The sequence below is a fragment of the Melanaphis sacchari genome, unplaced genomic scaffold, assembly GCF_002803265.2.
Source record: "Melanaphis sacchari strain LSU unplaced genomic scaffold, SCAv2.0 Contig7_pilon_pilon, whole genome shotgun sequence".
Lineage (NCBI taxonomy): Eukaryota > Metazoa > Arthropoda > Insecta > Hemiptera > Aphididae > Melanaphis > Melanaphis sacchari.
This window is the reverse complement of record NW_020271560.1, coordinates 6,120,922-6,144,206: the sequence shown is the minus strand read 5'-3', so window position 1 is coordinate 6,144,206 and position 23,285 is coordinate 6,120,922. Positions and strand designations below refer to the sequence as shown.

Here is a 23,285-nt window from a genome sequence, read left to right as displayed (position 1 = left end):
TTAGAAATCGAAAATTTATCTTGACTTTTTGATTGCAAAATTCTGCTTATTGGTGCAGTCATTGAAAATATATCGGACATAAGATTTAATGATAAAATAAATTCTGCAATTGACAAAGATTTTATTAACATAGACGCTTTTATAAAGACGTTTCAAGATCGTTCCATTCAGATAGTTTATATAATGCCTCAATAATTGAAAATAAATTCGAAGAAAACTGTATAATGAAATCATGCTTTTTGATTCACTAGTTTCGCATAAAGATTTTAAAAAATTATTTAAATTTTTTTTTTTTGCTGAAGTATTGAAAAACTTACTATTTACTCCTTTAATAATTCCAAATGCATTTTTAACAAATATTTGTTTACATCCTTTCATCATTGATAAATGTAGAACATGACTAAAACAAGAACATTTTAAAGCAAATTTCATTTGAGTTTGTAATAATTTAATTGTACCGCATTTTGAAGATTACATCATAGAACACCCATCTGTAGTTATTCGGTATCTATTCCTACACATTTGTTCATAGATAAAGCTAAATTGTTTAAAATATGTATTATAATACACGTACCACATTTGATGTTTATTATCGACAGTTTTAACTTAAATGGTTGTGGGCGTATCGTCAACTAAATGTATATATATTATTTACTAATAAATTATTATTACACAAAAAATATCATCAATATGTAAAAAAAAATTATTAAAAATAATATAATAAATAGGAACTACAAGCAACTAGAAATTTTATTGTGTCAAACAAGTTTAAATGTTCGATTAGATTAGACTATAGCTTTTTTACGGCGACTGATAAAAACGGACACAGCTGAAACGCTATCGGCAAAACAAAGCATTTTATTGACTGTCGAAAATAAACATAGTAAAAAATTCAGCAGAATCTATGAGCCGGGGACTATGGCCCCTTGCCCCCTTCCCAGCCAGAAAATATGTAAAATTTATTATTGTAAATTTTTCATGAATCCCTTCCTTCAAAATTTTGTTTGGTATACGAGTGCAACTATAATCTAAAAAGTGGTACATTGGGGATTTTTTTTTTTTATTTATATATTCATGATATTTTGTAAAGTTACAACTTCATTAGACAATGTTATAATTATCAACAAAATAAATACATTTTATCCCAATAATAAAGAATTTTTTTTAAGACTAGCTTCGTTGCCTTAAAAAGGAAGTTACCCAAATATTTGTCACAATGACTTATTAGTTATTAGCACACGAAAAAGTGAAAATGGATATTTACTAATTGAAATAAGTTTAACAACTTTTAATATAATAACTTTTTGCTAATAGTAGAAATTTAAAAACTAGTATTTATTTTCTAATTAAAATAATGAACAAAAAAATTAGATCTGTTCAAAAGATTGTACCCCACCTATTATGCTGTCTATTGACTCCATCTTACTATAGTTACTAGTAACATACTAAAATATACATTCAACAATAAGTTTTAATTTTATGTGTTTAGTTCAAGTATTACAGTAAATTAGTGAAATGACTTATCATCAAATTTAAATATAAGAACATTATCTATGTTCTATCATCAGTTTTTATACTTTAATTTTTGACCAATTTATGAATATTTTACATACTAATAACTTGCTTAAAATTTAAAAATTAAAATACTGTAAGAAACCCATGAGAAAATAGATAATATTCTTACCTTTAAGTTTGATTATAGTTAGTTACTTTATAATAGAAACTTCATTTTTTGGGTTTTCAATAAAAAACAATTTATAGAAGCAACTTTTTTTTCACAGCCTTCTGTCAATGCCATCAGTCTAGATCTGTTACTGTAAGTTCAGATAAAATATTTTTTATATTTTGCATATTCCCGTCTTTTCAACAGAATTCTGTCATTACTCATTAGATTACAATTATAAAACATAACCATTGAGAAAAACCATACATAAAAATATTATTTTGTCACAGGTTCATAAAGATATGGGACTTAAAAACATATATACAACAGTAATATATTTTAGTAAAGTATGTTATACATAATATATAGGCCAGGTTAACAAAACAAACACACATTAATATCGTAGAATTTGATACAAATGTGATCATATGATTTACATTTATACATACTTTTATTATCTAAATATTTGTTGAGTGTTGCAAACTCTCTAAATTACAATTATATGGGTAATACAACCAAAACAAAGTATGGAATAAAATACATATAATTCCAAAAAAAAAAAAATGTTATATTTTAAAATTCTTGATGATTATACAGTAGCAAATTCATTCAGCGAGTTCTAAATATTTTAACAGTAAATACAATGTACATTTTAAAATTCCATTTTAATATCTGAAATCAAATATTACATATAAATTAATACTTGTGAAACAAACAATGCATATTTTATTTATTGTTTTAAATTTTAAATAAAGTAATTAATTTATTGGGTTTTTTTTTCTATTATTATTTCTTTCGACACCTTTAGAAGCATTAAAAATCTTTTGTATAGTTTATAGTAATTAATTTGATCTAGTTGGTATTTTTTCCCTCAAAATATTCTTACAAATAGGAATTACATTATATATATATGTATTCAAAAAAATACAGTATACCTAGTCTACCAGCCCTGCTATTTTACTTAAAGTAAAATAAATAAATTTTAAAATATCCATAAAGGTATAAGCTGATACAAAATCTCTCAGAATCCTTTTTGTACATAATGATTTATCATTGAATTCAAATTTAACATGTTTACACTACAATGAACTGCTTAATGATGATATAGACTAGAAATCTACTTTATAGCAGAGCAACTTCAAGTTTTTTTATGATTGTATATCATAAAAATGATAATTAAATGCAGATATACTATACTCTGATCCACGAGAAGAGTTAATAGACTAGCAACTAAAACACATTTGATTTTACACATCTCCCACCCATTTGACATATCAATAATCTTCAAAAACAATCGTTAACTGTTGACAACACTGAATAGTATGCCAATACGTTTGTATACCATTAAATCTACACTTTTTTTTAATATTTGTTATATATTTTTTTTACTACTTCTAATTTTTCTAATTAATTATGTATATATTTTGAATTTTTCTTTTTAGCCATTAATTATTAATTGAATACAATTGTTTTTTTGTTTTTGTAGATATTGTTTTAAAATACATATTAAAATTAGCTTTGTATATCTATGTACTATTAAAAAATAAATATAGTTAAATTCCGTGCCTATTCAAAAGAAAAAATGATCTTGTCTGAATTTATGTATAGTAAATAGATGATAATTAGGGCCCAGAATTTAATGCGTTTACAAGAGGCTTTTCTTTACAGAATATAACTTATATTAAGTAAAATTCAATGAAATCATACTTATTTTAAATTTTTAGGCTATACAATCATTTTGGAGCATTTAAAAAAAATATATTTTCATTTTTTTTTTTTTTTTTAATATTATTTTGACAAAACTAAATAATTGAAAAAAACTTAAATATTGTATAACTCAATCCTTCAATTATTTTTTTCTAAAAATACCGATTTCTTTTTTACAATTATTTTGTATTACTAAAATTATTTCTTATTTCCATTTTAAATTTAATTAAAAAACAATGATTTTTTGATGATTTATTACTAAAAATTTTAAATAAAATGTAATTTTTGAAAACGTTATGTTATTTTTTGATGTTTATTTTTAATACTTTTTTTAAAAGATTTTTAGGTCATTAAGTTTTGGGCCCTAATGATAATACAAAACTCTGTAAGGTGTTTATCATTTATGAGGCTCTGTTTACACATTACATATTGATACATAGTGAGGAAAACAGTGCCACAGAAGTATAGAACAGTTGCTGCCATCAGTCTACATGCGCAAAAAGATATACTTTTCTCAAAAACCAGAGTATAATAAATTATTATAACTTACCACTCTGTTTTATTCTACTTCCTTTCCAAGTATTTTCTAAATTTCTTAAAAATTCTTCAAAGATATTGACGCTTTTTAATAATGATGTTTTTTTATAATCTTTCAAACGATTACTGCTCAAGTTTGCATCATTAATAATTTCTTTCTGTTTTTTGTCATATTCATTAATTTCATCAATTAGAACACTAAAATAAATATATAAATAAAATATAATAATAATAAAAATATATATAATACTATTTACTTAATTGTGGGTACAGTATTAGGGTTGAATTTTTCTATAACTTTTGGATTAATTGGTATACAAATTTTTCCAGTTTTTGGATGAACACAGAAAGGAGACTTCAACAAGTGATTTAATCCCTTTGTTACATTCACATCAAGTCTTGGATATGCCAAGAACAACAAAATATCTTCCACACAATATTTAGTTTTAAAATTTAATAACCCCTGTTAGAATAAAAGTAAATATAAGTGAGTTAAGGTAAAAATTATACATCATATTGCAGTAATAATTTGTAATTTTACCCTTTTATGGTTGTTATTAATAATAACAGTAAGTGCTTCCCATCGTTGTACACTACTTTGATACTTTGAAAATTGTAAATTAATTTGTTCCTTAATTTTTTCATCTGCTATAAATGACAAAATTTTATTGCACTGTTCTGTTGTTCCTAAGAAATCTTGTTCAGAAAGAAGCGAATTGAACTCTTCTTTTATAATGGAAATACTGCGCCTGTTGTTAGAGTTGAATTTTTTTATTCTTATTAAATAGAAAATATTAAAATTTAATTTTTTACAACTGACTTTACTGATGGATGATTTATATTACATCGTTTTGAATCACCAGCAGATAATAAAGCTAAATAATCAATGAATGAACCACGTTCAGAAGGTAAGAGTTTTCTTGCAGATTCGTCACATATCCAACAATGGATACCTCGGCGACCTGAAAATACCCAAAGCAAATGCTTCCATCCAAAATCATCCCGAATTGCTCGTTCCAATATTTTTACAGCAATAACCATAAATCTACAACAAAAATACAAAATTAAATATTTCCCAAAAATTTGAAAAAAAAAAACATTTATACACAACCTCCAACATTTTTGACACACTTCAGCGCCTGAACAACAAGTACGGATTTGATCATAATCAGTCATATCAATATCAATGACTAATTCTTTTTCAAGAGCATGAAACTGAGGATAATTTCGGCAGACTTTGGGACTACAAAAAAATATATATATAAAAATACAAATATATCATGATAAAATACTTGATAATAATCAAATTATGTAAACCTCATATTAAACACAGCTCCAATATCTATTTTAAAAGGACATTTATTTTGAATTTCTGTTTCCATTTCTTGCAGTGTGTTAAACGATTGATATCTAATATAAATATCTTCATGTAAGGTGAACGAAAATTCTCTATTAATAAAATTCTCTGGTTTTACTGAAAATAAAATTAAAGAGTATATTACAAGTTTCTTTAAAAATCTATATGTATACATATAACATAATCAGCAGTAATCTATTATTAGAGATCACTGAAACGAATGCAGCACCTCATCATATATATAATGATATCTATTAAAAATAACAATCCAACAGTGTTTTTATTAAGATATGAAATATATATTTTTTCTCATAATAGGTATACTGTAAACAGTATAATAGTTATGCTTATTCTTGATGAGTTATATAATGAAGTCACTATAACAAAATGACAATTTGAATTGTAGCATGTTATGTTATTGTCATTAACACTAATAAAAAATTGTATAATAGGCTTAGTAGTAAGTCCTAAGTACTAAACTTTGAAATTTTGGTACTAATAATCACAAATATATTGATGGTAAATAGTGAACTTAAACATCTAAAATAGTATCTGTCTGCGATTCACAGATGAGTGTTTTAAAAACAAGAAAAAAATAACTTTTTGATTGAAAAATATGGTTTTGGTTTATTTAAAAAAAAAAACTCACCGTTTCCGTAAGAAAGCCACTTGTGAAACTGCGAATATGGAAACAATTTCTTGTAGTAGACATTAAGGTAGTCAGGAAACTGATCGTCGGCCATGATTATTATATCGTTAACCGTAAATTGTCGTTTTATAATTTATAATTATTAGTACAGAGTATAGTAAGACTAGTGGAGGGAAACTATAGCTATACTTGCAGCTTGCTTTTAATTTAATTTGAAATGATTATCATTAATTTATTGACGACTGTTGGACAATAACGTTAATTCATAACAGCCGTCTAACACCGAAACATTAATTTAGAAGACGTGAGTCGCGACACGCAAGAAATGAACAGATGAAGTGAATGAGCAATTTCAGCGATGTGCCGATGTCCATTATTATATTTTATTGTTTTATAGCTTTGCGCGTCTCGTATTCGACGATATGATAATAATGAAAAGGCGGGAAAATGCAATCACAAATGTTTCGTATTTTCGAATGTCTTTGTGCGGTCGACAATCGCTTCTATAGCGTCCCATTTCCAAGGTCTCGACGACCCACCGATGACGTCATTGGATTTTTATTTACGTGTTCCCAGTGTGTCTCACTGTCATGTTGTTCACTTGTTCGGCCTCTGCGCTTAGTTGGAAATTTTCTTCATAAATTCACAGACCTTAGTTCGCGCTTCGACTTATATTTTACGAGTAACGATTATACAACACAGTAATATAAAAGGGAATCTTACAAATCGGCGATTTTCAACGCGATACGAGTTGTCGTATTCACTTTTGTCAAAAGAGTAGATCGCGAGATCTTATTTATTTCATCTCGATCGTGGTTCTCGCATCCTACTGGTAACCGGACCGGACGTATCTGCCTATAAATAAACACGCACGCAGAACTGAACATGTCTACCACGACGTTCCGTTCGTTCGCCCGTTCATTTGGGTCGAAAATGTAAGTTCGCCGATACGAAATAATTCTGATGCACATTATGTGTATCGACTTTGGTTATTATTATTATTATTATTTTTTTTTAAATACTCAGCGGAATAAAATTCAGCGCAATATGTTTCGTCAACTGGATATTTTCGTTTATCATTTATATAAATTATCGATTATCAACGAAAGCTATGATGCGGTCGGTATCATTAATAATGAATACGCCATTTTTTTGTTATTGTACCTAATACAGAGGAAAAAGGGTATATTATAATTTATAACATACAATATGTTTCAAACACCAAACTTCTCTCAATCGTTCAGTTATATTTTAAATGTCATGTTATCCTTGGAAGTTGGAAACGACAAAAAAATAATAATAATAATACTCATTGCGGTTGCAAATAATAACGTAATACCACTTAATATTAAAATTCCAATGACATACTAATTATCTAGTATGCTAATTACAATTTTATGTTGGTATTAAATTTATGAATTATTCAGTTCATTAAATGTTAATCACATACCTTTATTAGTTTTTATTGATAGGCATTTTTTGTAAAACATCTTAAATAAATTTAATTCTTTTATTTAATTTGTTAATTTTAATGCTTGATATCTGAGTATTTGTTCAATGATATTTGATGATGTGTTTTTTTAACAAATTAAGAATACCTACTTATTTTTTTCGCTGCTGCACCACCTATAAAATCCAAGTTTTGGATTTCCATTTTTTTTATTTTTAAATATTTGAGTAGTTTTTAACTAAGCTTAGAAATAATATATTTAAATTGATAATGCTGATTCTAAATTGTATATATATATATTTATTTAATAATTAACTAAACTGTAGTGGATTATGGGCCCCTATATTGTATATGGATCATTAGTTAACTATTGGTTCATTGAATGTTTACGTAACTCATCATGAATGTTTTATGATTAAACTCTGTGACAATTTCAGCAAAATAAATTGTGTTTTTTCATCATACTAAGCATAATATGTTATTAGACATTCTTCAACTCTTCAACATTAAGTATTACCTATTGAGTACATTTATGTTTCTTTCTAAATAAATATTGTATAAAAACTAATAAAAGATAAGTAGATAATAAAACTTTAATAAATATTTAGTTAATAATAATTATCTTATTAAGAATAATAAATATTTTTTATATCTTGTAATATTATTTTATTATGGTGTATGTCAGATAAAAATATTAATCTTGTTTTATATATATTAGTGGAAGACTTAAAAATAGTATCTCTGAGATATTGCCTTTAAATGTAGATATAGTTACAATTTTCACATAAAAACAATTGTATTTATTCACTATTCTTCAAGTTTCTTAGCTAATGTTTCAATGTAGCAATACAAATTTGAATTACTTAGTTTTTTTATTTTATTGCATTTAATTAATAACTAATTTTATATTTGGTAAAAGAATAAATACCATACATAGTTACACATTTAAAAAACATACTAATTCCGTTGGATTGTTTTACCTGTAATAACATTTTAAACATTATCTTTTTTAGTGAAAAACCGGTACGTACACATTTAGTCAATGTGTATGCCTGTTTGACGGTATCCATGATAGCAGCTGCAGTTGGAGCTTATGTCCATGTTTTCACAAACTTTCTAAGTGCTGGATTATTTACAACTCTGGGTGCTACTGGATTACTACTAGCACTTATGTACACACAAGATAATGGAAAAAATCGTTCTCTTAGAATAAGTTATTTGATTGGATTTACTTTCTTCACTGGTTAGTTTTCATAAACAACATTTGTAACTTAATATTATAATTTATTTGTTTGGAACATTGTGTGTTATAGGCCTTGGAATTGGTCCGGTTTTAGAATATGTTATCCATGTGGACCCCAGTATCATACCAACAGCATTTTTGGCATCTACATTGGTGTTCACATCATTCAGCTTGTCTGCCATTTTTGCTGAACGTGGAAAATGGCTCTACCTAGGTGGTACTTTAATGTCATTGCTGTCTGTTTTGATGTGTTTGTCTCTGGCTAATTTATTCCTTGGTTCAGAGCTTATATTCAAAGTATGTTTATAATATCATATGTATCATCAACTGTTTTACTGTTTTGCTTATTTATTTTAATTCCTAATTAATTGATGTATATTTTAGAGTTATCTTTACCTCGGTCTTGCGCTTATGAGTGGTTTTGTTTTGTACGATACTCAGTTAATTATGGAAAAAAGAAGAGCAGGAGACAAGGATTTCATTGCTCACTCTGTTGATCTTTTCGTGGACTTTATTGGAATTTTCAGACGGCTGCTTATTATTTTAGCACAAAAGGTGAAAAATAAATATTAATAAATACAAAATAGGCTTGGCATGGCGCATTAGCTGCTACTAGTCACGAAATGCGACTGAGAGTAAGTAACGGCCACAGTTACTAGCTCCCGGGTGGATAACCACCCGGGATCATAGTGGTTAAAAACTTTGCCACACATACACGCGTTTACTATCAACTGTAACAATCATAAAAAAACAACCTACCGTGTCAACCTTATCCCTATCACAGTTCATAACCCCTAAACCCCTACAACAGCTAATGGCCTTAGTCGCCAAAGCTTAAATTCAATAAAAAAAAGAATATTTCAATTAAAAATATTTTCTGTTATATAGGAACAAGGATCGAAGAAGCGCAAAGACTGAATGGAAACACATCCTTTTTTAAAAAAAATAATTATTGTAATTACCAACTAAATATCAACTGTGTACACACTACCAACTATTTAAAATTAAATTTAAGAGTAAAAATAATAATAGTGGGTTTTTGTTTTTAGTTTGATAATATCTTTACGTATATGTCTACTCTGTAAGTCATATGATTTAAGTTATAGTTTAGACCGTCTAAAGGTTAACTTACCTAATATCATAATTGTTCTTTTGGTATAGGCATTTAGATATGTTGAATCATTTAATAGAATTATATTTTTAATTTATCACAATGGTTTTTTTTTTATATTGAAAGAATAATAAATTTGTTACTTAACTGATTATGACACTATTTCGTTATCCATATGGATCTCCTTTTCAAATATAACATCCTTACAATTATTAATTTCTCTGAGAATCATAAAATTAATTTTAGTTTAAATTTAACTCAAAACCATAATTGAAGTGCTACTAACTATAAAAATGTGTAAACAACATAATTTTTTTTTTTTTTGTATAACCTAGATTAATCTGTGTTCTAAAATTTGGGGAACTTATTATGCTATGTAGTAGGTGTTGAATACATCTCATTATTTAGTGTAGGGGTTGACAATCTTTTTAACTATGTGGGCCTTTTTTTTTTCAATTGTTCATCGAGGGCCACATTAAAAAAAAAATACATATGATATAATACTTATAATTATTGTATTACTATTATAAAACGGTTAGATTAGATTTTATTTATAAAGGAAAAAGAGTTATATAATATTGAAAATTATATGAAAAATATTATTGAACAAAAATGAACCACCTTTGTGCAGACCATCAAAAATTGCTTTATGGGCTGTTGGTTCCCGATCCCTAGTTAAGTGGGTTACTGTAACGGATATATTAAATTTAAATTCAATGATACATCATTGCATACAAAAAACATTTTTTAAGCGATGACAATCTGTCAATCTATATATTTTTAAGGTTCTTTTGTGCTGCTACTTGAATTTATTTTTCTATCACTAAATGTATATATATATATATATATAAAAGAGTTGAAAAAATTGCTTATATATAATATCATTAGCTGTTATAAACTTATTAAGTCAATACCAATGAACAGTATAAGGATGTAAATTTATTTGTAGCATAAATAACTAAAAAATAATCTAAATATCATTGTATATAATAAATACTAAATAATACATATTGTTATGTTGAAAACTATAAGGTGCTATAATATTTTTACAACCAATTTATTGAAATTTAAACATCAAATGCATAGAAAATAAATTTGTGCCTGGAAACATTAATTGTTAAAGTTTCCATAAGAACAATTTACTTGAGACCTTGTATTAAATTTTAAATTACTTGATATTTTTAATATGGATATCAACAAAAAATAAATTTAAAAATGGAGGGAAGAAGGTAATCGCTCCATTATAAAGTATGTGTCGAACTGTTAAATGAATGTTTTCATTGAAGAATAATAAGTAATATGTTATGTGTTAAAATTTAATTTTTATGTAAATAATTAGCTTATTACCTCAAATAATATCAAGGACCAATAATAACACTAACGTGGCCATTATTATAGAAAAGCTATAAGTTAAGACAACAACCACTAGCCACTATGTTATAATTTACACATTTTTCATTATGTAATATGACATATAGGTACACACAACAATATTCCTTTTCCTTTTTTCCACCTAGTTATTCTAGATGGCTGTCAAAGACCGGTGATGTGAATTTTTTGTTCACAATTTTCTTCTATAAAAATGTTTGAGTATAAATAACAATAAATTCACTATGCTCAGACTCTACAAGCCTTTTCTTGTAGTTAGTGACTCGTTTGACAAATACTCTATCAATTATTGATACGCATGACGTCTCAGCAAAAAATAATTTCAGCTTAAATGTTACTATCTGTCTCAAGTGGTGTATTTTATAATTTGTTAATATTGCTGTTCTTTATCTCTAACTTTCAAGACCATTAAGGCTCATCACTCCTCCACAAAACCTCTTTCAATTTCTTTTAGGATATCAGAAAATTACGTTATTGCATTAATTTCTAGTTTTATGTTGTGGACGTGATTTTTCACGGCAATAACTGTGGCTTATTTATTTAAAACTTTCTACTTTTTCAAAATAATATTCTACTTGAATAACAAATATTTTAGCCTAATTGATCACTTCCCATAATCATTACCATATATTTAGTTTATCCTTTGTATATACATGCCTATTACCTAGTCATATTTGTAGCGCTCTAGTCTCCTTTTTATTTTAAAGAATATTTATTATTTTTGAATTAGTACTAACTAGTGTCAAGTATCAACAAAAGCGCCAAAAGCTAATACGAAGACAACTTTTTTTAGATTTAAATTAACACAACTAGCTGTTTTTTAAGCTTTTCTAACAAATTCCTTGGTGGAAATGTTAAATCGTGTTGGTTATGGCGCATTTCCTTGAATTAAGGCCTACTGTCATCTCAAATTTTTTTGAAAAAATATTTTCACAATTGACTTGATTCCTAAATCTAAGATGTACTATACTATTTTTGATGACATATGGAACTCTTTCATATTTTTTCATAGTAATTTTATTTTAACAGAATCATATATTTTATGGTTTTTTAAGTTTTCTTATTTCATTAGCATTTCTGAAGATATTGTAAAATAACTCTGAAATGGAGAGAACACATCACTTCGGCAATTTTGGATCATAATTATTAATATTAGGGAAAAGTTATTTAATCATAGCAATGAACAGAGGATAAATAGAAATGAATTTAACAACAAAATGAAATGAATTATCGATGTTATTATTTAAAAGTTACAAAAAATAATATCAGTATCTATATAATACTCAATACAAGTAATTTTATTATGAAAAATGAGGTTGAGGTCACACATGTCACTCTAAACAATGAAAAAAATTATGATATTCATTCAATTTAAAATAAAAAACAATACATGGTTACAGAAATCGTGTTCATCACATTTATATGATAACCTTATTATTTATTTACATAAAAGAAAAACTAATAATAATTAATGAACTTCTTGACTTCTGCAATTTACTACCTAGTAAAGTTTTATCTAACTAAAATTACACAAAGCATATTTCGTCAATAAGAGAATGTATAAAAAAAAATTAGATTGCTAAAAATATTTAGTTTTTATTTATAATTATTAATAATTAGTATGGACGGTTTCTGTCTCCTCTTCTATCACTAAAAAAAAAAAAAAAAATTAAATTATTTTAATAAATTTACATATTTATAATTAATTAATATAAACTTACTCTCGCATTGGTCCACCACCTCGTCCTCCACCTCCACGTCCACCAGGTCCTCCTCTGCCTCCGCCAAAACCTCTACCTCCACCACCGCCGCCAAGTCCACCACGGCCACCTCCCATACCAGGACCACCACGACCACCTCCCATACCACCTCCACGTCCGCGCATGGGTGGTCCACCACGTCCACCACCCATACCACCTCCTCGTCTGCCTCCACTATCACCAAATCCTTCAGGTCTTGGATCATTACATCTGTTACAGTTAAGACGCCAAGAGAAGTTTGTGTTGGCACAAGTTGGATTTGAACATTTCCAGTCTCCATCACGGCCACCAGAATCATTTCCACCACCACGGCCACCACCTCTGCCACCTCCACCGCCCATACGGTCATCTCTTCTACGGTCTGGGGGCGGTCCACGATCATCTCTACCGCCACCACGACCTCTGCCACCGCCTCTTCCACCTAAAAAAAAAAAAGGAACATTCATTGTTAACATTTTTTTTATCTTATTTTAATGTAAATACAAATTATTACCTCTAGGACCACCATAGAATCCACCGCCTCCTTCTGATGGATCGTCCGATACAGGATCATCCATTTGATAACCACCACCGCCATATCCTCCACGTCCACCACCACCTCTACCCATACCACGGCTACTTCCAGTTGAACCCCCGCCACGTCCACCTTGCCAATTATCTCTCTTTGTTGCTAATTGGACATTAATTGTAGATCCATTGAACGACTTACCTAAATATTCAAGTAATTGGTTTAATATTTAATTTAGTAAATAATTTTTTTAACAATAGTTGTTACAAACCATTAAACCAGGATATAGCACTATTTGCAGAATGAGCATCATCATAAGTAACAGTTGCTTCACCTTTAGGTCTTCCAGTTGATTTATCATTGTACATCCAAATTTTGGGCTTTCCAGTTTTTTTATCAGTCTAATAATAAAATACGATTTAACTTTAAAATGAAAAAATAAGAGTTATGTACATAATAAGGGTTATAAATAATACCTTGATAATGCCAATCGAACCAAAGTGTTGTTCAATATCAGCTTCAGAAGTGTTTGTAGACATACCAGAAACAAATATTGTGTCCTCTTGGACGATGAAGTCACCACTGCGATCATTAGGTGGTCCTCCACCACCTAGACAAAACAAAAACCAGAATTAACAAGTAATATTAACATAACAAACATCAATAATAAATAGTAAAACCAAGACAATCAGATACTTCTGTAAACCATGAAAATATGACTTTAATATTAATGTACAATACACTATTGTATTAATTAAACAAAATTTCAACTTTAGACTTATCTTCAAAAATGTATGAAAACAAAATAACTTCCAATTATTGTCGAGTTTCAAATAATTTAAATATTAAGCAATTTTAAAACACTTTTATAGAGATTTAGATAATAGAAAATACTTTTATTATACTAACTGAATTGAAAAAAAACCATGGAACACATACTTCATTATATACTTGTAATTATTAGGAATACAATTTTGTTTACTACAAATCAATAAAACTGCATCTGGCAGTTTGAGTGGCGTGCATTATTGAGGCGCAGTTAACACATTTAACCAATACACACTCTTCTATTAAGGATAAATGTTAGCTTAATATTAACAACTTTTAGTGGCAACCTAACTTATGAATAAAATAACCATTTGGTGTGCCAAAGAAAATTTTAACACCAACCCAAAAAGCATGGCAAACAAACTATATATTTATATAATGGTTTTACCATAATTACTACATCATGTATGTCATTATAGACATAACTCATAACCAGCCAACCAATCACATAACCAACCTAACATCAAAAATCAAACTATTTAAAAAAAAAAAAATTATTTTACATAAAATTTCTAAATGTATAAGCACATGAATTTGATATACTATATTTCATCTATTACAATAGTTATATTTTTAATACTATCACACTAATAATTTAGTTAAAATTTAATGTTCCACAATTTAAAATAAGTTAGTATTGGTTTTCAACTAAGTATTTATTTTTAAAAATTTTATTTATAGCAGTAATAACATCCAAACATAGGGAGTCACTTTTGAGAAAGTAAATTAATTTAAATTTATAATTTAATATTACCTATAATATATACTAAAATCAACCACAATTTAACAACAATAAAAAGTATAAATATTATACACACACAAAATCATTATTTCATGTTTTGATAAACAGCAGTTTCATATGTATCTAATTCACCAAATATGTATCTGTAACATTCATATAAAATTACAGACTATACTCCGTTCCACAAAAGAAGGAACCTGTGCCTCAATGAAAACTATCATGACTGACAATAGCTGGTAACAAAGTTATGTGTTTATCATATCACCAGTAGTGCCAGAGTGTGGAAAACAAGACCTTGAAATGTTTACCAACGGTCAGTAATATGGGTGAAACATATTCCTTTCTTTTTGAAACGGAAGTACATACCCCTAAATTGTTGCTAAACTTTTTTAATTTATATTAAATAAATAGTGAAACTGCTAACCACTTTGCACGCCACTTCATTTAAAAAAGTGAATAAAATATCATAAATACCGTTCTCTAGTACATAAATTATGAAGAATTGCTAAATACAGGTTAGAAGTATTACCTTGACAAGATACCTAACTTATCTTGTTATCAGCTTTTGGGTAATATACTTATATAGTTAACAGACTTATTTGAGCGCCTATGAACCATTTACTTAAAATGTATAAAAAGCACCACTTGAATACGGTGCTATTTACCTTTGTTAAAACCACCCCTGCCGCCGGAACTAGAACAAAATCAACAAATCAAACACGATAACATTTATTGGTTGACAATTAAATCAATAATTCAAGAAAATAAAATATAGAGAATTACAATTATTTATAATGAGCATTAAATTAAGCTTTGATATAAAAACATAAAGTTAAAAATGTTAAATAGTTACTAGTAATTGAAAAGTAAAAATACATTTTAAATTACCTTTTGTTAAAAAATATATTTTTAATACAAGAATTAACTAAAATTTATTTTTTTGCAAGTAAATATTTTATGTATGTTATATATTTATAATAATAATAATAAAATTTTTTTATAATTATTACACATTATAAATCTTATAATATAAAGCTTTTAGGTTGCATTATGTATGTTGTTTTTTTTACTGTTGATCAACGTTTTTTTACTGTTGATCAACGTTTTTTTACTGTTGATCAATGTTTTTTTACTGTTAATCAACGTTTTTTTAGTTATTTAACTATAGATGAGTTTTAATGCAAATTTTGAATTTTTTTCTCAATATTTATATTTTGGTCATTTGTAGAAGCAATTTTACTAACATTTATTATTTGTGGAAAACCCACATACACTTTTTCATATACATACAATGTTTTTAGCATATCGAGCACCTAAAAACAATTGTGTTAGTGTAAAAAATAAATGCAGTTTTTTAATGAGCCTAAAACTATTGATAACTAAATATAAATATATGAAATTAAATAATAAAAAATAAAAATACCAGATTTTAATTTTGGACTTATAAAATAAAAATATTGTTTAATGTAATTTTTTTTTATATATTTAGAACAATAAATTCTCAGTTTTTATTAAATTTTAAATTCATTAAAAATCAGTTAATTATAATATATTTGTATAATATTATCAAGTATTATCAACATTTTAATAATTAACATATCTATATTTAATAGATAGTTAATTACTTCCATACAATTTAACATATTAAGTTGACAATTTGATATAATATTAAACGCATAAGGTGATTCTTATTTAATGACATAACAACTTGTCATTATTACAACCTAAAAAATTTGTCATTGTGTTTAATTTAATAATTAAACAGCCATTTAAACAAGATAACTTAACATTTGTACTATGAATAGTAAATATCTATCATTTAACTTAATATAAATAATAGTACTATACTTCTTCACTAAAAACCATATTCTAATATAATATACTTTAGTAGTTATTGAATATACATATATACATACAAATATAAAATTAAGATTTATAAAAAATTAATAGCATAATAAAAGAACCATGAACTTGATATAGTCAATCAAAACTGAGTAAATAACTAATACATATATATCTTTTTAAATTAGTAAATATTTCTTATACTAAAATAAACATTGAAACTGTTGACCAGTTACTGAAAATCATTTTGATTCACTATAGCTAAAAAAGTATAGTATGATCTATTATAGTGTTGATTGTCTGCAAGTAAAACATTTTTTTAAATAATATATGTGAGACCACACCATACTGTCTTAAATAAGAGTAACCTTCCCATGAAGAGGGCTTTATAAACATAGCATTGGAAATTGATAATATAGATCCTCAGGTATCACTTTTTTACTTAATTAACTGTATAGCTTGACAGTCATTTAGCTGAGATTAACAATAGTAATGCAACTTTTGGAGAAAGTCAGTTTTCGGAAACAAAAAACTGACAAAAACCAATTTAATAGATATCTGTGATCAAACAGAATCAAACAAAACCAATCCAACAATCATATAATTTTTACTTGAAACAGACTATTAACTTAAAATGAATATTTTTAGTTTTAAGTATCATATTCAAATATAGTTACTAATAAACAAACTGAAATTATTTAAAATTTCAATATTTTGTAAATAATTTAATATCTACAAATATTAATATAAAATATAAAATAATACTATATTATTATAAGTTCTTCACCATTCAGCAGCTAAAAAATCTATATAAATGATTATATTCTCTAATACTAATTTGGTAAATGATATTCCATAATGTATGAAGTATTTAAGATTGCATACACAAAAATATTAACTATAAGTTATAACTAAAGAGCGGATTTTTAGGTTCTTAAAAGCTTAAAATATGATGCTAATATGTTCTAAAAAACCCGTAAAATATTCTCTAAATATTCCTTAAACTAGTAAATATGCAGATAATATGATTTGTTTTTTTCTTCAAAATAACTCAATAAAAACAATAAATAATTTGTGTACCATTCCTTTTTGTAACATAAAATACAAAACAGTTCATAGGTATATGAATATAATGAAATATGTTATATAAAAACAAAATTAGTTCATACTTAGTTACCTACTAAACTATATCACCATCAGTCGAAAATACTGTATCATTTGTTTTATTATACGGCTCTATCCACTGTTTATGTAAATATTTTAAACTTTTATTAATTTTCGGTATTTAAAAAAAATAAAAATAAATATTACAAATTTAACTGAATTGTCAGACATTAAAGTTAAAATAATAATTACAATATAAAAGTAAATATAGATTTATTATTAGAAATCATTCTTATCACATTATTATAAGATCGTAAGTAAAATCATGGATTAAGAGTAACATAATGATCACAATTACCAATTTGATTACAAACAAGTAGATAATTGGATGATTTTTAATTTTAATCATTTTTGTATAAAATAATTTTTTTTCCTAGAAAAAATTGTTGTTGGAAAATATCACAAATCGATAAATTAATAATGTATAATATGATTTTTTATGAACAATAATAGAATATATTCTAAAATATGAAAAATAGGCTAAATATTCTATTAAGTCCAAAATATGCTTTAATATGCTAAATAAATTTTTTCCTACGAACTCTGTGATGGATAAGTCGTCCACATTTTTCACTTTCATAAAGCTGCATAAAACCAATAAAAATATGTAAAAACCTAAAAATCTGCTCTCTAGTTATAACTCAAATTAAACCAAGAATAATATTACATACAATTATTATATAAAACAACAATTTTTTGGGGATTAATAATTGATTTTTTGAAAAAAAGAACTTTCTGTCTAATCAAATATAAATATATTATATAATATTTATATTTGTTTTTTAAAATTCTTAAAATATATCACAATCTACATAAGTTTAAAATAAATTATTCAGAAGTTTTATTTAGTCAGCTAAACCTAACCTAACTAAATAATTGTACATAACCCAAATAATAAATATAACTATACCTAAAATAATAACCAAAAACACAATAATTAATACATTTCATTATTTTAATATCATTATTATAGTAGTGGTCAATTTCTAGAAAGTAGCCACATCACGAAAAGAATATTTAATAATATTTTTTTAAAAACATGTAATGAGATAACTATTTATTTGTAGAATTAAATGTAACTTATAGACATAAACTCGAATAAAACTATTTGTAAATATAACTCAATTTCAAATCCATAAAAATCAAAATGGTAGAATATTCAAAAAAACCTATTTTGAATTAAGGATATTAGACATTTATTTTTAATTAATTATATTTTTAAGTCTAATAAAAACATTCCTAATAATAATTAAAGTGTATTAATCAAACTAATTAGTTTTACTCTAAATAATAATACAAATTATTTATAGTGAGTAGTGAGTCACCTTGTTATCTACCAAACACAGGACCAACACTTTAGATTAAATAATATAATTTGACTACAAATTATACAAAACTAAATGTATTTTCATTATACAAGAAACCAAAAAACTCATGCAGACAAATCTACTTTTTTAAAAATTAAATTGAAAAATAAATGTTTTTAAAATTCATTAGTGAAACAATAGTTTAAAATTTGTAATTATTATTAATAGCAATACATTTTAAAATGTGTATAATTTTAGACCACTTAACAAAGATACTTAATATATAAATTAGTTTAGGGGAGGCTATACCTATGTGTGTTGTCTTTCATACACATAAAAAAAAATCTATGTACTTCTATTGATTTATAGTTAATATGAAAACAAATTTACAGATTGTTAAATTTTAAAACAAGTAATATAAATTTAAATAAATAATTTAAATATATTAATGAAGGTTTCTCATAAAAAAAAAAAAAAAAAAAATAAACAATATTTATACTTTGCTAGAGTTAAAAACGCAGTTTGTAACCAATTAAAGGGCGAGGGCGTTACTGATTGCATGGTAGATATAAATGATTGATTCAGTAGAAGAAAAACAGGTGTTGCTTGACAAAAACTAATCAACCCACTTTCATTTTTTTTTCATTATAAATAGTATAGATTTAGTTTATATCATCTTATACAAATTTACAAATTTAATAATGTGTAAATTCACTTAATATAACTATAAAAAAACTAGCAATAATTTTGAACGGAGTTTAGTCATCTGTAAGGCAAAGACAACACATTTAGGTAAAGTATTTTTTAAAGCCATTTATATAATGTTATTATAATATCCTATTCAATATTGTTAAAATTTCATCAATATTCATTACCTTACAAGAAAAACCAAAATATTATCTTACATTTAGCAAATATCAAACTATACATAATTTTAACCATCATTATTTGATGTATAATAATATAATATTATATATTATAATTGTTAATAAAATACTCGACACCATTTAATGAAATAAATTTTAAATTTTAAACTAAACACTAGTAGTTTAATAGTTTATCACATAACAAAAAAAAAATAATAATCCTAAACACTGTAGGCATTGTATATTTTTATTTAATAAGTGCTCAAAACAAGTTCAATAATACCTCAATTATTTTACCACAACTATTTAAAGTTATTAATGTATTCAATAAATTACTAGGAAAAAATAATAAAACATATTTTTTTAACCTACTGCCAAAGAAACTCGAGTATTGTTGTAACTATCGACTAATATAAAAATGCTATATAATATAATTAAACTAATATATAAATATGGTATAAATTATTTAAACAAAGCATAAATATATAATAAGAATTATAATGTACTCTATGAGAGCTAGTTATTTTATAATAATATATAATGTTCCTGATATGAATAATGTGAAACCTTACTGAATACAGACATAATATATTTGTGATAAAATAACTGTACTATATGTTATATCTTAATAACTAGTTTAGTTGCGTTTGAATATAAAATGCAACTTAAACATTAATAAATGTACTTACTCATATCCTCCACTGCTATTACGTTCTTGTCTACCACCTAAAAATTAATTAATTATATAAAACTTCAGAAGTAATCGAGATTTACACAATAAGTGTCAACTGAATGAAATGAAAACAAGTGCTAAAAGTGAATAATAGATACTTGTTTAAAATCAAAAACAATTACCTCCAAAACTGCTAGGTCCACCATACCCTCCGCTTGATGGTGGACCACCATAACCATTTCCACCGCTTGATCCATTAAATGATCCTTGTTGACTCCCTTGCTGTCTAAAACTGGGTGGGGGTTGTTCATAAGCAGGGTATCCTCCTCCTATTTTATTAAAATTAAAAAAAATAAAATAAATTAAGATTAAAAAATGATTAATAATGTTAAGTAAAATTGATAATAGTTTTCAACAAATTTGTTCATCTTTAAAATTATAGTAATTAATAAAAAAAATTTATTTCTAAAGATATGGACATTCAAATCATTCAATTGAATTTATTACATGGATCATTACTAGTTTTTACCTTGACTTGCTGCTGTTGGTGGAGGTGGAGGTTGATTCCATCCACCACTACCTGGATATCCACTTTGTGATTGTTGAGTTTGTTGTGGCTGAGACGCACCAGGCTGTTGATAACCTGGTGGGCCTGGGGGAGGAACTCCATATGCTGGATATCCACCATATCCACCAGCTACACCACCACCACCCCCGCCACCGCCATATTGACCAGTTGAGTATTCTATAGTAAAATTAAAATGAGTAACTTTGAAATTTAGGCATTAACTAGTGCATAATCTGAAGCAAGATTAAGTTACACTTGGCTTAACTTATAATTTATCAAATGTGTAGTAATATTGAATTAAATATATAGTCACAACCCAATAATGGTAGTGATAATAGGAGAGAATTGACAGTGGAATATTTTCTGATAATTGTTAAAAAACTGTGAGGTTGTTATGATATATAAACTTGAGTTACTAACACGCGTATAGATGAAAGCGTCCAAACAACAAATCTCAATTAACTGTTTTGTTATTTACATTTGCTGTACTAGATACTTATATCAAACATCCCCAGTGACAAATGAGAACCTTCTAAAATATATACCAAATCTACATTTACGAAATTCCTACGTTATGAATATTGGAACAGTAAATATCAATACGTTACGTCAACATTTTAAACGGGGCGCGTTAGATCTATCAGACACGCGGTAGGGCACGCGCACTTTCAATGAACAGGACGCGGCCGTTGGTTAATTTCCTCATGCTGCTTATGGCAGTCGAAACTAATCGATTAGCGCAAAAACGCCGTATTTCAGAAAAATACACTACCGGCAGTAAAACAACGCGTAACCATACTTACGTGGATTAGCCATGTCCTTTGTGCCAATGCGCGAGATTCGGTTTTTTCGAACACTACTGTCTTCTACGGTCGATCACCCGTCGGGTAACTACGCGATCGAATGTGCACGCGGCACGAGACAGCTCAATGGCAGACAAATAAGTCTAAGATTGTCTGTCTGTTTGAATCCACAACTCAGAAGTCAGAATCAAATGTCACGACAAACAGAACGGCGATAATAGAAACTCGTAATTTAGGCTTCGATCGCCGGCAGTCAGTCGTGTGTTAATACTAAATTCAGAACTGGTGTTGTAGACTGGAAGGGAGGGGAAGGCACTGGACTCAAGCATCATGGCACAAAATGGCGTTTGTTTATAGCGTCGTCGGCGCGGGTTCGTGAAACGTCTCAACAACTTTGTACGGGATTTTTCGCGTTTTGTATTACGGTAGCACTGCATCAGATTAACTATGTTCTCTGTTCTGTAGAGTCTGCTATAATAAATATTAAATAATAATTAATAGTCTACACACTACAGTGTCTATATACACTCTTGACTCTACAGCACAATTAGTATCAATACATATTTTAAAATTTTAAATGAGTAGGTATATTACACTTATAAACTTTTTATACAGTTTGTTTTTACAATTATACTTATTTAATTAATATATTAATTATCTATGCTAGACTATGCCCTTCCTACCAGTATTAGCATGAATGCATGATGTGAAATGTCCACAAATTAATTTTAAATATACTCGTACACAATGCCGGATTAAGAGAATTGGCGTCCCTAGACCCATATAAAATAAAACTCTTAAAAATAAATTTTTGCTTATCAACAAGTAACAAAGACATTTTACCTTAATATACTTATAAAAAACTTCTTGTACAACTTGTTCACACAATTTATTTTTTAAACATAATGTAGTTAAATTAAAAATGATACACAATTCAGAAAAACAATTGTAATTAGATATTTAAAATTTTATTTTTAAAAAAAGTGCGTATTTTATAATGATTAATATATATTTATTTTATTTTTTCGTAAATAATTGAAGACAAGGAAGGCAAGAAAAAGTATGCAAATAAAAAAAAAACATTTTTAATATTCACACTTAAAGTTTGAAAATTAAAT

At 26.6% G+C, this 23,285-nt stretch overlaps 3 protein-coding genes across 4 annotated transcripts; 1 reads left to right on the top strand and 2 right to left on the bottom strand.

Moving 5' to 3' along the window:
* Window positions 1–2,038: 2,038 nt before the first annotated feature.
* Window positions 2,039–6,386, bottom strand: LOC112601714 (DNA primase small subunit). The gene is made up of 8 exons (XM_025349461.1): window positions 5,914–6,386; window positions 5,225–5,381; window positions 5,019–5,150; window positions 4,728–4,952; window positions 4,449–4,656; window positions 4,165–4,370; window positions 3,921–4,105; window positions 2,039–2,335 (listed from the first exon to the last, which is right to left on the bottom strand). The coding sequence occupies exons 1-8, from the start codon at window positions 6,005–6,007 to the stop codon at window positions 2,316–2,318; spliced, it is 1,227 nt and encodes a 408-aa protein (XP_025205246.1). The 5' UTR covers window positions 6,008–6,386; the 3' UTR covers window positions 2,039–2,315.
* A 145-nt stretch (window positions 6,387–6,531) lies between these two features.
* LOC112601715 (probable Bax inhibitor 1) lies at window positions 6,532–9,635 on the top strand. The gene is made up of 5 exons (XM_025349462.1): window positions 6,532–6,848; window positions 8,377–8,606; window positions 8,677–8,903; window positions 8,991–9,161; window positions 9,495–9,635. The coding sequence occupies exons 1-5, from the start codon at window positions 6,799–6,801 to the stop codon at window positions 9,522–9,524; spliced, it is 708 nt and encodes a 235-aa protein (XP_025205247.1). The 5' UTR covers window positions 6,532–6,798; the 3' UTR covers window positions 9,525–9,635.
* A 2,791-nt stretch (window positions 9,636–12,426) lies between these two features.
* Window positions 12,427–22,466, bottom strand: LOC112601693 (RNA-binding protein cabeza-like). 2 transcript variants are annotated; one of them, XM_025349427.1, is made up of 10 exons: window positions 22,168–22,466; window positions 21,326–21,541; window positions 20,979–21,125; window positions 20,813–20,849; window positions 15,610–15,638; window positions 13,851–13,984; window positions 13,646–13,775; window positions 13,360–13,575; window positions 12,828–13,287; window positions 12,427–12,756 (listed from the first exon to the last, which is right to left on the bottom strand). In XM_025349427.1, the coding sequence occupies exons 1-10, from the start codon at window positions 22,178–22,180 to the stop codon at window positions 12,723–12,725; spliced, it is 1,416 nt and encodes a 471-aa protein (XP_025205212.1). In that variant the 5' UTR covers window positions 22,181–22,466; the 3' UTR covers window positions 12,427–12,722. The 2 variants fall into 2 exon arrangements, with proteins under 2 accessions (XP_025205212.1, XP_025205213.1); XM_025349428.1 differs by lacking the exon at window positions 15,610–15,638.
* Between the last annotated feature and the right edge of the window lie 819 nt (window positions 22,467–23,285).